The 15,126-nt window shown below is 37.3% G+C and overlaps 1 protein-coding gene across 12 annotated transcripts in view; it reads right to left on the reverse strand.

The window, feature by feature from the left end:
- Positions 1-15,126, reverse strand: part of LOC134825021 (transient receptor potential cation channel subfamily M member 7-like) — a 74,747-nt gene that overhangs the window by 19,863 nt on the left and 39,758 nt on the right. For 4 of the 12 annotated variants that reach the window (XM_063837082.1, XM_063837076.1, XM_063837079.1 and 1 more), the window contains exons 1-10: positions 9,879-10,084; positions 9,311-9,408; positions 6,961-7,117; positions 6,632-6,722; positions 5,830-5,963; positions 5,166-5,291; positions 4,715-4,811; positions 4,200-4,385; positions 3,265-3,337; positions 1,589-1,736 (exon numbers count right to left, since the gene is read on the reverse strand). In XM_063837082.1, the coding sequence (XP_063693152.1) occupies positions 1,589-1,736; positions 3,265-3,337; positions 4,200-4,385; positions 4,715-4,811; positions 5,166-5,291; positions 5,830-5,963; positions 6,632-6,722; positions 6,961-7,117; positions 9,311-9,408; positions 9,879-9,977 (1,209 nt within the window). In that variant the 5' untranslated portion in view covers positions 9,978-10,084. Of the gene's footprint in view, positions 1-1,588; positions 1,737-3,264; positions 3,338-4,199; positions 4,386-4,714; positions 4,812-5,165; positions 5,292-5,829; positions 5,964-6,631; positions 6,723-6,960; positions 7,118-9,310; positions 9,409-9,878; positions 10,089-13,015; positions 13,141-15,126 lie in introns of those variants that run through there. The other 8 variants (XM_063837085.1, XM_063837078.1, XM_063837080.1 and 5 more) reach the window with 5 other exon arrangements.

A 15,126-nucleotide genomic window follows, 5' to 3' on the forward strand; every position in this document is an offset into this window, starting at 1 on the left:
TGTCATGTACATAGTACATACTAAGCAAAATGTGGAGTCAATTGTACGCTGACGAAAGCTGCAAAACAACTGAGCCAGCTCCACAAGCACGACCTGACTGAAGAATTAAATCTTTCGCTACGTAGCTTGTCAGCCTTCAAGTTGATTTTGGTGCCAATCTGAATAACTGTACAGGCCCCAGCGACCCAGCAACTGGCAACACTGTACTCAGAGGTAGTAACAGCACTGGCACTTTATCTCACTATCTCGGTTACAGTAGGTCTTAAGACAGTCTATATTTCACCAAATAGAACTCCCGAAGAACGTATCAGCCGTCAGAAACTCGTTACCGAACTAAAGAAGAAGCGATCAGACGACCCGTCTGGAAGCTATTTCATACGGAAGGGTGAAATAGTGAAGGCTGATAAATGAACTTGAAGATTTTGTATCGTGTGAAATGTTTTGTCTGTGCATTTACGAGTGTGCCTCTCGATTTATCATATATTTTGACCACAGCTTACAATTCATGATTTGCTTTTAATTTTGTTATATTGAGTATCACAGATCACATTTCATTCTTGCTTGAAGGGCCCATCTTTTGCGAGCGTGACTTGTCATGCATTCATCGTGTTTTGGTGTCCCGTCATTATTTACAGACGGAAGCATGTTTTTACCAGTTTTATTTTCTGATCGATTTATTGCTGTTCTGTAAATTTTGAAAAGATTTTCATAAAAAAAAAGCCAGTACTGAAAAATCCTTTAGCAAACTGAAGCTATTTAAAAACTCCGAAGCACAATGGGTAACTAAACGATTTACGATAGATTAAGCAGTTTACAGTTTAGCCATCATCTCAATCGAGAACTTAACAGCAAGACAACTTGACAAGAAAGAGCTGGCCAAATTTGATGCTTTTTCCAAACCTAAGAGAGTTGCTTGGAATATGAACTGTACGGTAATGTAAATATTATGTATTATCGAAAAATGTAATTTGTTTTTTATTTCCATATTTTTATTTGTTATTGCTACCTGTTAGATGTTGGTGTTTTATTTGTGAAGTATCATAATACTACAATAGGTGGCTGCCGATTAAATTGGGATCTAAGTTAAAAGTAAACATTGATATATAAAATTGCCAGAAAATCAAAACATTCTCACGCGCGAATTTTGTGTACCACGTTTGTATAACAATTGCAATATCGTTATCACTTACCACGTGTTTTTTGCGCGCGCTGGCTGCTTGCTTTGCACTATATTTAATTTTAGAATTTTACAAATCTTAGAACAGTAGCACGATATTTAACAACTTTTGCACCTTATATACCAAGTATTTTATTACCAGGGGCGCCATATTTCTAGGGGGCGCCAAATTATGAGGGGGCGGCAGAATTTTGGCGCCCCCCTCTCACGGCGCCCCCCCCCCGCATAGCGGGGTCTGCGGGGCCTTACGTTACGCCACTGTGGAGCATGCCGGCTGCATGGGTATAATGCTTGTCTTAAATGAAAAGCTCGAATAACTTGACTACAAATTTTCCATGATTCAAATTTTTATTGAAATTGTATCTCAGATTTTCACACGATCTAAATATTGTCCCGTTATAAAAATTTAACCTGTTTCTTGAAGGAAGCGATTTCCACCACACTCTTCAGCAGCTTCTCAATCATGGAGTTCTCAGTAAACTTACTAAAGCACGCCTCCAACATGTCACTGATATCCCTCTTTCCTTCCTCGTTTATCACACCCCTCACTACAAACTCTCTGAAGTGTATATGGGTCATGGGTCAGTGGTTCGTGCTTTTTGTAGCTCGGTGATTGAAGACATTGTTTTTAGTACTCATCGATTAGCCCGGTTCATTAAAAAAAATTTATCAAATTAAATTTCTTATACCTTACTCGGGAATATTATAACCGGGATAAAGTGGTGGGTTTTGGAAGATTCCGCCATATTTTTCCCGGTCAAAAATTTTACCAGTCATAAAAAAACCCGCCGACTCAGATTATGGGGTTCCAAGGGGGTGGTGATCATCATATTTTACCTGAAGTCTTATATGTGCTAGAGAAGACTTTTGAAGCAGTGGATGGAGGGATGTAACTTTATTGGCGGTTGCTACCATAATTTCGTTTAAAAAATCACAATTTGGTTATAGAAATCAGATTTCAGGGTGGACCGTGATTATCACTTTTCTTGCCCATGAATCAGTGAATTCATGGTCCACGGTGGATTGATTACTGGAGCAGTTGAAGATGCAAAGCCAATACGTTCCCCAATACCAAGCGGTGGGCAGGAAATTAAGCTCCGGCAGACCTTCAGAGCAGTAGCCCCATTAGCGGACAAAATGAAAGTCTTGTTAAGACAACAATACAACTTCGAATTTGACGGTCAGCAGCAGGGGGATATCAATAATGATAATGGAGGGGACATTAGCGATAATGAGAATGAGAATACGCTTTAATGAAGATTTGACTTATTATTGCTTAGATTTATTTTCCTTTAAATAGACGTGTATTTTTTTATATTTCTGAGTAATATCAATAACTGTAAATTTAAATAACTTCTTTAACAAGTAACAAAAACAGAAATTTCGGTTGAAAATTTGTTGACCTCTGAAAAAAAACTTGAAAGGTCGGCCACCGGTAAATACATGACCGGGATAATTTGGCGGGTTTTGGGAAAGTCCGCCATATTTTTCCCGGTCATTAATTTTCCCAGTCACAAATAAACCCGCTATAATATTCCCGAGTAAGGTAGGCTTATCTGTAGTTCCTAAGGCCAAATAACTACAAAAAAAAGTTTGAAGCTTCAACTCTAACGGGAAACACCGCCACCTGCCACGCCCATTTTTTTCATCAATTTTTAACAGGTAAAAATCTCCATCTCATCAATTAAGGCATCGATAATATCGATGAAGCCATACTCTATATTGTATGTACGTGATTGAGTTTAATACTATGTATAATATTATTCGCCAAACGAATATTTTATGATTGTTATTTTCAATAACAATAGAACAATATATTCGTTTAGGGATAGTGTGAAGTGGCCAGTGTGAATTGGTTTAGACAGTGCGCAGTGGTTGGTTACGATACAATATATAAACTCGTAAAAATAATCAATTATATATCAATGATCAATTATAATATCAATCATATACATGCAAAGAATTGTCAATTGTCCGGTAATTAAATAAGTGATGTGCCGTAATAAGATAGATTTAAAAAATGAAATAATAAGATCGATGAATCATTGAAACACAGTAAATAAAAATAAGATATCATCATAACATACCCGTCGATGAAGTCCTCTTTAAAGGAAGTCATTTCACAAGCTGTACACACGATATCAGCAGCTCTACCACTTCCTGAGATACAATTAACTAGTTTCACAACACCTACTTACGGTTAATGTTTGTGGGGCCTAAAACGTCCCATAATCATAAAATGTATAAAAGTAGTAGTAGTAAATCTTTCAAAGTACGAAATATCTCTTTAAAAGAGCATCCTAGGCACCTTATAGATATCGAAACGCATAAAAAAGAAAACAAAAACATCAACCATCTTCTAACTTCTTCCACTCCTCCCTATCTAAAGCTAAAAATCTAAGGTCTTCGAAATCAGTCAAATTCTTAAGTCTAATATCAAGATTTCTACTAGTCAAGTCTTTTCTAATAACATCTAATAAGTTTAAACATGGTCTACCCCGTCTCCCTTCCATAAAAATATCAGAATTTATAGCAAATAACATAGAGGTGTATGCTGGTGAGTCTTCCTGTCCTCTTAAGATATGTCCTAACATTCTCCATCGAAACTTAGAGACTCTCACAGACAAGGGAGTGACATAACAACGAGCATAGAGTGCCTCATTAGAAATAACCCCAGTAGGCCATCTGATGTTGAGGATTCTTCCTCAAAAGTAAGTAATTAAATATTTTATATAAGTAAGTAACATAATTAAATATTTTATATAAGTAAGTAACATTTTATAAAAGTAAGTAATATGTTATACAAGTAAGTAATATTTAATATAAGTTGGTAATATGTTATATAAGTTGGTAATATGTAATATAAGTAAGTAACATGTAATATAAGTAAGTAACATGTTATATAATCAAGTAATATGTTATATTAGTAAGTAACATGTTATATTAATAAGTAATATGTAATATACGAAGTAACATGTTATATAATTAAGTAATATGTAATATAAGCAAGTAATATACCCACCTTTAATAACGACGAGAGGCTGGCCCATCCTCAGAGAATTAAGCGCCATCTCAATACTCTGAGAGCCCCCCTCTAGCATGATACATATCATAGGAAGAGGGACCCCGTCCTTCTCATACATCTTAGTTATCAGGAACTCCAGCTCTCCTCGGAACTTTATCTCTACTCCACTTGCTTGAGTTGTTCCTGTGGATAAAGTTAATATTTATTTTAGATTAAAGAACATTTTTAAAGATTTTATTTAAATTTTAAAAGGGTATGGATACTAGATCATTTACCCGATCTCTACGCAATAATAAGTTACTTTGGTGTGTACTGTAATGAACTATTCGATTAACAAGTAGCAGGGAGCTAAGTAAAAGTCACGTGACTGCTACGATTAACTAACAGGGAGTTAGCGTCTAATACCTTGCCTAAAACTCCAGTAATATATACCATGATCCTGGACCCCTGTGGCGAGTTTGCTCCCTGAGAATACAACAAAAAAAAAGAATTGAATTATAGCAGCTAAATACCGTCATCAACGAGGAAGAAGTGACTGTGATTGGGCTCCAAGGAGGCGCTGCCAAGTTCAGGGATAGAAGTGGTGTAGTCAGTGATGGACTCGTTAAACTGGAGGCGAGATATAGTTAGCTAGTTCATTAGTTAGTTAGTTAGTTAGTTAGTTACTAGCAGTTACCGGAGAACTACAGACACTGGTGGGGAAGTGCACAGCGATTAACAAATTAGGTTCGAGCATTGGCCGGTTAAAACCTGGAATATCTGTCCAGTGTCAGAACAAATACGGTCCAGAGCCTCACCAGATCTTATAAATATAATATCCTTTGTAAAATCTGCACTGAGCAGCACTAGATCGGTGTTGATCTAGGCCTACATTAGTGAGATTAAGAAATGGAAAAAGAAGTAACCTGCTTATGAAACAATGGAATTCAAATATAATGTTGTTATTCAACTGAAAGTAAAAACCCTGTTGTTTTTCCGTAGAAGCATCTCTTTGTTCCATGTTTTACCCCAGTTTGCAACTCCAATGGTGTATATCTTGGATGTTAGGATAGATCTTCCAATGATGTCTCCCACCAACTTCGTGACTCCCTGTTGTTAATACATTGTTATACATTGTTATACATTGTTATACATTGTTATACATTGTTATACATTGTTATACATTGTTATACATTGTTATACATTGTTATACATTGTTATACATTGTTCTATTGTTATACATTGTTATACATTGTTATAGCTGAAGACGATTTACGCATGTATTTTGAAAGCTCCTGCTAGATACAGATTCTTATTGAGGAGAATCTGTACACTATTCCAATGAACACTAATAACGACTTTGATTCCTGAGTTGGATAACTATTTGAATAATGTTCAATAAAGTCTAAAATATAATCGTTGCAACATTACGTAAACTGATAGTTGAATAATATCCGGTTGGAAGAGACAAGGACAAATGAAACAGGAAGTTAGGAATGTAGGCAAATTTTCGGCGTCAACGCCATCTTCAGGCTCAAATTATTTGTTATATAATATAAGTAGTGTTGAAAGTATTAAAAATTACGTAAACTTGCTGCTTACTACAAAGTAAAATAAAAACTGCCACTGATATTAGCCTGGTTCATACCTCGTCCTGTCCACTGGTGATAATCCAACCATTAGTAGACTTAGCAGCATTGAGGAGCCCGTGTTGGAAGTGTAAGCACACATCATGAGGGGCGTGGAAACTCTTGTTTCCTCCTATCACTGATATCAACAATCCTGTGGGAAGAAGTGTTACCTCCTATCACTGATACCAACAATCCTGTGGGAAGAAGTGTTACCTCCTATCACTGATACCAACAATCCTGTGGGAAGAGCGGTTACATCAATTTTGAACTTGTTTTCGTCCAGGGTGGAGTTGTTATGCTCTAACTCCCACCAAAAGTGGAATCTGCCAACTGCCAAGTTTACTGCAGTTTTGCATTTAGCTTGCAGATATAAGTTTTATCTAGATTTAACAGATCCATCTTAAAAGTTAATTAGATTATCTTGTGTGCAAGAATATAAAAAGGTCGCCCGCCTGGCTGCTCTGTAACTATGTTGTTATCCAAATATATTACTTTAAATTCCCGCCCTACCTGGCTGCTTACACTTTTACACCCCCAGAACTCTTCAAATTCCCGGCCTACCTGGCTGCTTACACCCCCAGAACTCTCTAAATTTCCGGCTTACCTGGCTGCTTACACCTCCAGAACACTTTAAATTCCCGGCCTACCTGGCTGCTTACAACCCCAGAACTCTCTAAATTCCCGGCCTACCTGGCTGCTTACACCCCCAGAACACTTTAAATTCCCGGCCTACCTGGCTGCTTACAACCCCAGAACTCTCTAAATTTCCGGCTTACCTGGCTGCTTACACCCCCAGAACACTTTAAATTCCCGGCCTACCTGGCTGCTTACACCCCCAGAACTCTCTAAGAAGCTTTTCCATCCTTTGTATATTCTTTCTGTCACCGTAGTCGCTGGCTACCCGGATATACTGAAATAACTCTAAATAAATAACTCTAAAATAAAATACCTATTTAATTATTTAAGAGTCTAAATCTTTCAGCACGAAATGTGTTATGAGTTGATATATAGCTGTTTTGGGTTTCTTAGATAGTAACAGAAGCTGTGTTGGGCTTCTTGGATATTACCAGAATTTGTTCCGAGCTTCTGCTCGGACAGTGCCACAAAATTTAAATCCCAACAAAAGCACCTCTAAAAAAAGAGCTCACCTCCGGCTGTATAGTAGTGTCCTCATCTAGAAAGTTGATCTTGCCGTAAGCAGAGCACTCGGTCAGGGTTGTGTGAGTGGTTTTATCCCACTTCTCCGTCTCGCCGTGTATTTGGATACCCTCGCTGTGCGCAGACCTCACGTTACCACAGTGGCAGCTGAGTGGCAGAGATTGTTAGCTTTTATCTTTACAAAACTGTTTCATCCCTGGAACAAATCATTCCCATTTAGAAACACGATGAAAATCATTTTATAATCATGTGTTAACCACAAAATATTGTATTTTAGCCCCTTCTGTTATCAATCATGTGGTACCCAGTGCGTCAACTGTAAATTAAATTATGGTATTGGTTTGAAGACTTTACCCCCGAACCAATTAAACCGAACTCCCTGTCTTATTCTAGCTGGTACCTGGATATTACTACACAAGATACAGACTATGCTAACTAGCTTACTGGAAACAAATTGACTTTCAGCGTCGTTTACCAGAAGAAACAGGTTGAGACTCAGCGTCGTTTACCAGGAGAAACAGGTTGAGACTGTCTCTCTCCCAGTAAGTAATAAGTATGACTTATAGTAGTTCTTACTTAACACTACTTTTATATAATAAACACTTACGCTCGCGGCCTTGCGAGATTTATGACTCATAGCAGTATATTGTGGTTATATTAAAGCCTTAAAGGGCACAAGCATGCACACTTCAGAAAACCACAAATATACTCAGTGTGAAACGTGAGCCTGTTTTATAATAACTTAATAAGGTGTTGTATGTGAGCCTGTTTTATAATAACTTAATAAGGTGTTGTATGTGAGCCTGTTTTATAATAACTTAATAAGGTGTTGTATGTGAGCCTGTTTTATAATAACTTAATAAGGTGTTGTATGTGGACGGCTTTTGAAAGTGATGATATTTGGTGCTCTGCCACTGAACCGCAACATTCAACACTTCTTAAAACCCGGCACTATCCATAAAGTGATGAAATTTGTGAAGCCTGACACAGCTTCCTGGGATTAAACATGAATCACATGTTCTTTGATTCTCATTCAGCACGTTGCAACAAAATGAAAACCTCGTTTAGTAATTCTATTGCACAACAGAAATGAAGCCATGTAACTGTAGCAGTCTATGTGTTACAATGAGACGGCTTTTGTAGGCAAAGAGAAACATGAAAGAATTTGTGTTGTGCAAAGAGCCCGGGCGTACTTCTACTATACAGATGTTTTAAGGTTCTTGTAGCACAAAAATGACACTTTAATATTTATTATTAACGGCTACTCTGTACTATTTCCAAGTTGACGACCATGGTTCGATCCGAGTATCAGGAGTCTACACGATCAGATGCAACAAGGCCAGTATACCAAGTTGAGGGTAAAGTGGGTTCTACCTCAGTGTGAGCTGTATGCTGTAACAATCTACAATTGTACAAAAGAGGGTAAAGTGGGTCTTGACAGTTTCAATCGTACAATGCCTCCAGCGGATTTCAGCAATTATTTCAAACGGTTTTTGAAAATAGATTACTGGGGACGGTTTTGAAAATAGATTACTGGGGACGGTTTTGAAAATAGGTTACTGGGGACGGTTTGAAAATAGATTGCTGGGGACGGTTTATAGATTACTGGGGACTGTTTGACAATATATTACTGAGGACGGTTTTGAAAATAGGTTGCTGGGGACGGTTTGCAAATAGATTACTGGGGACGGTTTGAAAATAAATCACTGTGGACGGTTTATAGATTACTGGGGACTGTTTGAAAACAGATTGCTGGGGCGGTTTGCAAATAGATTACTGGAGACGGTTTATAGATTACTGGAGACGGTTTTGAAAATAAATTACTGGGGACGGTTTGAAAATAGATTGCGGGGGACCGTTTTGAAAATAGATCACTGGGACGGTTTATAGATTACTGGGGACGGTTTATAGATTACTGGGGACGGTTTGAAAATAGATTACTGGGAACGGTTTTGAAAATAGATTGCTGGGGACGGTTTTAAAATAGATTACTGGGGACGGTTTTGAAAATAGATTACTGGGGACGGGTTGAAAATTGATTGCTGGGGACGGTTTTGAAAATAGATTACTGGGGACGGGTTGAAAATTGATTGCTGGTGACGGTTTTGAAAATAGATTACTGGGGACGGTTTGAAAATAGATTACTGGGAACAGTTTATAGATTACTGAGGACGGTAAGTAGTGTGATCATCATTACTTCAGCAGCATACCCTACAAGCAGAATGATGACATGATTTCCAAACCTTCTGAAGAAATTAAGTAGTAGATCATTGTCAGGATGTACCGAAACCTCTCCCTAAAATATCAAGATAACAAAATAACAAGTAGAAACACCCTTACATTGGTTCCAGTTCCCCGTCCATCTTCTTTATGAAGACGCAGCATTCCCGCACTTTTATCTCCTTCTTTATCCATTGCTCAAATGCTGTGTATGAGAACTGAAAGAGAAGCGTTTTATTTTCAGATAAAAATATGGTTATTAGTTATTTGTTATTTGTTATTTGTTATTTATGTCTTTCAGTTGGTTTAATTGTTCACTAAAAACGTTAAAAATTACTGGAGAGCCCCCAGAAAATTGGGGTTCAATTGGGATGCTAAATATGGTTTTGAATTTTTTATTAATGCGATATAAATTTTAAGCGGTGCAGTATTTGAATTCTGAAGTGAACGGATAGTCCTTCAAAATTAGCTCCCACTGATTTGTTCCTAGCCCTGGATAAAGTACTGCAATACCGTGAGTCACGATAATAGTGACACTTTAAAGTGTCACTTATTATTTCAAACCCTTGAAATATCTTGATAGGACTTATTTCAAAAGGTCTTGCTCTGGTGACCTGTAAGGTCACCAGAACATATTTTAACCAAAATTAGGTGCCTATCTTTTCATTTTCACCAAGTGAAACCTTACCGTGGAATTGCCCTTTAAAAGCTTTAAACTCATTTCAATCCCTTGAAATATCTTGCTAGGACTTATTCCAAAAGGTCCTGCTCTGGTGGGTGATAGCATCACGACGTATACTACAGATCACTTGATCTATATCAATAGAGTCAACACCAATAGGACCTTCTAGAAGGTCACAACTTAACAAAACTAAAAACTTCGTTTAGACCATTAGTCTGTGTTATTTACTCTTACACTATTTATCTTATCGTGATTGACCCAATTTAGATAACGTTTTTCTTTAATTGCTTTAATTATAAATCAATTGCTTTAATTAATTGATTAAATTGTAGTTTTAACAATACAGTCAAATCAATTACAGGATAGCTCTTATCTACAAATTCTAATGATACGGATTAAGTTAAACAAGCTAGATATAGATTAATTTCTGCACGTGTCATACGTCATAGCCTCCTGCAAATATACATTCTCACATTTTTAGTACAATTATTATCCTATTGTTGCTCATCAGTTAGGATTTTTAAATTGTTTTGCTAGCGCAAAAACCAGGATCGGAGATGTAAGTGTATCGTTTATGCGTATCAATTAGCCGATAAATAGCAAGTGGTGGAGTAATGTTTGTGTTCAATTTTCAGAATTCTTTACTCTGTAATCTAAAATACCCTATCATTAATAATTTACTACTAATAAAATGCTTTAGCTTGATAATTAAGGTTTGAACGATAAAAATTTAAAAGATAAAAAGCAGTATACCACATTAAATTATAAACTATAAAGTAGATCTGAGCGAATAAGGTTATATTAATAGATCTGAAGAGATCACACGCTGTCTGTGTCAGATAAATATCATTCATCTCCCCACTAGTTTCACAAGTAGTCCGCGGACAGTTGCACGGACTAGTCCGCGGACAGTTGCACGGACCAGTCCGCGGACTAGGTCGGGATACTGCCCTCCACTATAGATATATTACTTTCCCGTTACTTAATTTTACCTCAGTCCCCTTGTCAAATAAGGGCGAATAACCAACTTTGCTCGCCATCACGTCAATCTTACAATGTTAGGAAACCGAAATAAGTTTTATCTAAAAAATTAAAGACCCTCTGATAAGGGCAAAGCGACAAATATTCGCTACCAATTCGATTAAAAAATTAAAAGTAAGAATTATAACCAACCCCACAAAACGTGTTTGTTGCAGCCATTAATAAAGGTGTTAAATTTTCGCCAGCATTCGGAGAATGCGAGTAATTGGGGTTATCATGGTTATTCTCCTGCATGGCTCCATGATTTGACTTGTGAAGTAAAGACTTCATGTCCAGAGTCGTTTACTTCGCACAAGAAGTATTTCTCTTTGCAGGATGCTGAACGACTTATTATATCGATAATGTGCAACAAAAATATGCAATCGGTACCATCAAAAGATAAAAGTATGAACGCTAAACAAAAAGAAATTTTAAGAATTCTGGAAGTGAATGGATTCCTTGATCCTCGTATCTCCTTTTGTAGAAATCTAAAAATGGACGATATTTCTTGCTGAGATATTCACACTCCTCACACTGTTATACTTTCAGTTTACTGAACGTGACATCACGCTCAACACTGGACTGTTGTTGCTTATTTGATCTCATCATCTGGTGGTATTCTCAAACTGTGAGGAGTAGGCACTGAGGAGGAGGCACTGAGACGGGTTAATCACCTCCTCTCTGACGAGATTACTTTATTCAATCTCCCACATTGTAACGAATTTACCCACCAATAGTTGGCAGTTCTACAACCGAACCAGCCTTTAGTACTTCATTAACACACGGGACACATACCGCTTAGCGGCTAGGAAAAGTCCGGTAATTCGTTAAAGCAGCTGTTGATGGGGTCAACACCCCTGTGGAGTGTGGCATGGACCTGCTGATCCGGGCTGGACAACATGAGGGCTCACGCTTACCAAATATTATAAAGAAACACGTCATTATCCCTTAGAGAGGGGTTTCTTGAAAACATTACAATTATATCTTAGTTTGTTTGTAACTTAAGCTTTTTAATAAAATGTGTTATCGTCTTCTGACTTGCTGGTAGAAGAGACATAACACACCGTGTTAATAACACAGTTGTTTATAATTGATATCCCGCTAGTTGGGTCTTTAAACTTGCCGCGAGGACTTGCCAGACAATGAGTAGAGATCATTTGCGTTCCGTTTGCGTTTCAGAAGTCAGCGATCAGTTTCCCGGGTAAACGCAATAGAGATAGACCGTACGGGACCGTATCACCTTATATTCATAACATAAACAACATTACCTAGTGCACCCTGGTATTCAGACTGTACCGTGTTATTACAGGGACTAAGGGTACTAGGGGAGACTAAGGGAACTATGATAGACTGGGGGACTAGAGGTTGGTTAATTTAAAGCATTTAACCCATTAGTTGAGGACTGTTCTTTATAGAGGCTCACGATGAGGTGATCAACCACTTAGTAGATCACGACTTCGTTTCCGCATTTAAACTGTTAAGTTGATAAGAGATGTGGCACCGAACGAAATTTCAACGCTTAGATTGTAAAAGTATGACGTGTTTTCCTTAAAAGCTTTAGATGATCTTAGGGAGTATTATAAGAACGAAAAATACCCTGAAAAAAGCAAGTTATCCCGTTACGGTGGTCTACAGATGCGATGAATAGCTCACTTAAGTCATAAGAATAACTAAGTCCTATAATTAAACTACAAGTAAACAGATTAAACAGCAACACTCAGCGACACTACAATTAATGACAAATTCCAGTGCGGTGTTTGAAATAATTCCGCAATAAAATATTGCATTATACTCCCAATAATAATGGATAAGATTAGCCTCATTAGATAGTGTATTGTTATATAGTAATATTAATCATTCTTTTATTTATTAATTATTATAAGTGTTGATTAATTCTTAAGACCGAATTATTTTTATTTCTATGTACTATATTGGATCATAAACGAAAAGTAATCAGATATTGGTAAGTGTTGAGTACCAATGATTTGACAACATGCGCAAATTGTGAACGGCCCTTAAGGTATGAGCAATAAAGAGTAAATTACTCAAATGAGGACCGTCCATAAAAGGGCTGATAGATTAAAGATAATTTAACATATTCTGATTATTTCAGCGATACCTACATCATTTTTAGAGCCAGTTTGGACACACCCATTTTGAGACTGAACGCTGAGCTCAAGCAACTGATCTAGTCCCATCACTGTAAGACATACGCCTACTGCACACTACATGGGTAAACTAGTAAAGTGGAAAGGGAAGTATTTTAAACAGGAAGACAATATAGGACTAATTGTGTATTTGTTACTTTTTAAAAGGTCATCAGAACGTATTTGGAAAAAGATTAGAAGGAAAACAAGATACAAAAAGTGCAAATTAAATAATGACAAGCTGTATAGAGAACTGTGGATTATCTCACCACGAAAGCTAGCTAAACAAGGGCTAAAAAGAGAAAACCGAGAACATTTGGCAAAATTAGACACCACAACTGCCAACCTAGTTACGACAAACCATGATCTGCGTCTAATTATAACTCCACAATTAATGCCGCCCAGAGAGTGGTGTGTTCAAGCCCTAGGTCACTTTTGAGCCGCACAAGCAGCTGTTGAGACATCTAATTAATGGAAGCGGCAGTGAACTCTCCAGGTGCTAAATGAATATGTCACCTGAGCGACTAGATAACATAGGTAGATATAATACACGGCAACAAAAGTCAAAAGTGTGAGGGAAACGGAAGCTAGCAAGATTTAAGAAATGTACTGCTTAAAGCTGTTAAGGTTTATAACGCGAGCTTCACTGGTGATACGCGACGTGCTTATTGGATCATTACGTTACCATAACTTCATGCCCTTAACCTGGTTAAATGTTAACACTTTCATAGTTTTATCGGATTCTTTCATATAGAGGATTGTCTGGCTCATTATTCAACTTATAAAAATGTCATCAACATGATCAATCCAACTAGTGCAGTCCAAGTATAACAGTTTATAAATACATTTCCCTTTCTATCTCATTACTGTTCGTAGTATATTATATGAAAAGTGGATCAGTATTATATTAATATTATCATAAGGGAAGATCGCTGAAACCACGCACACAATCGAATGGGATTAGATCCCGGGAATATCTAAAATATCAGGTACGTTGACCCAAACTATAAAATAAACTGGATCCTGAAGAACTATCTATTTTTATTGCAACGTTTTACAACGTAATTACAACATAATTCTAGGTTTTGCACCACAATGATCGTGAAGCTCAACCCTATCTTTTGCTGCACAAAAATTAAATTCGCCTGACAGCCAATCAAAACCCATTTTAAGTCAGACCTGAATCTTTGCATGCTGTGAAGGGGGTCCTGACTATACGGCGTAAGACTCTACGGCGTGAGTCCCGAACCCGCTGTGGAGTAAACTTAACATAAATTTCTTAATTTGTACTGAACCAAGACACGCGGTTTAACCAAGACATGCATGTAAAACCAGGTACGTAATAAAACAATGAGGCTGGTAAATGATACTTTGGATGAGGGTAAATAATAATATCACTAGTTTGGCACTCAATGAGGTTCAGTAATTTCCACTTCCACGTTTCAAGGAAAGAATGGGGGTAGAATTAGCAGAAGAAAGAGATAAGGTCGACATGGTACCGTTTACAATATTTATTCGGGGATTATTATGTTCCTGTCATCTACAGTTCAGCGAGGCCAGTTCCCACTCCCCAACTGCAGTTCCAGTTTCATGTTACAACTTAACTTTATTTGGTTGAAAATCGATCCAACAAATCTTGTTTTGATTTCGAGTTACCGAATTTCAACCGAAAATTTATAAATTTCGTGGACGACTTTTGAAAAGAAAGTGTCGAGCCTAGCGGCACATTTCACCACATAGGTACATATTATAATACACACCTGGCACATATAGAACATATCAGTTCGTTTAATTATGACGGGTTCAATTTGGCGGTTTTACGGAAATCTTGCTATATTTTTATTTTTACCCGCCATAATAAAACCCGCAGAGTAAATTTTTGGAGTTTTGATACGGCATAATAATTTTTGGAAAATCAGCCATAATTTTTACCCGCCTCAATATTACCCGCCATAAATATACGAACTAAGGTAGGTACGTTTCACCACTGATTCAACCACCATTCTACGTTTAATGTACGGTTGTTCCGCAGCAGAAGCATTTAGTTGCAGGCTTTTTGCGGAAACTCCGCCTTATCATAACTATTC

Source organism: Bolinopsis microptera, chromosome 13, assembly GCF_026151205.1.
Source record: "Bolinopsis microptera isolate Bmic1 chromosome 13, MBARI_Bmic_1.0, whole genome shotgun sequence".
NCBI lineage: Eukaryota > Metazoa > Ctenophora > Tentaculata > Lobata > Bolinopsidae > Bolinopsis > Bolinopsis microptera.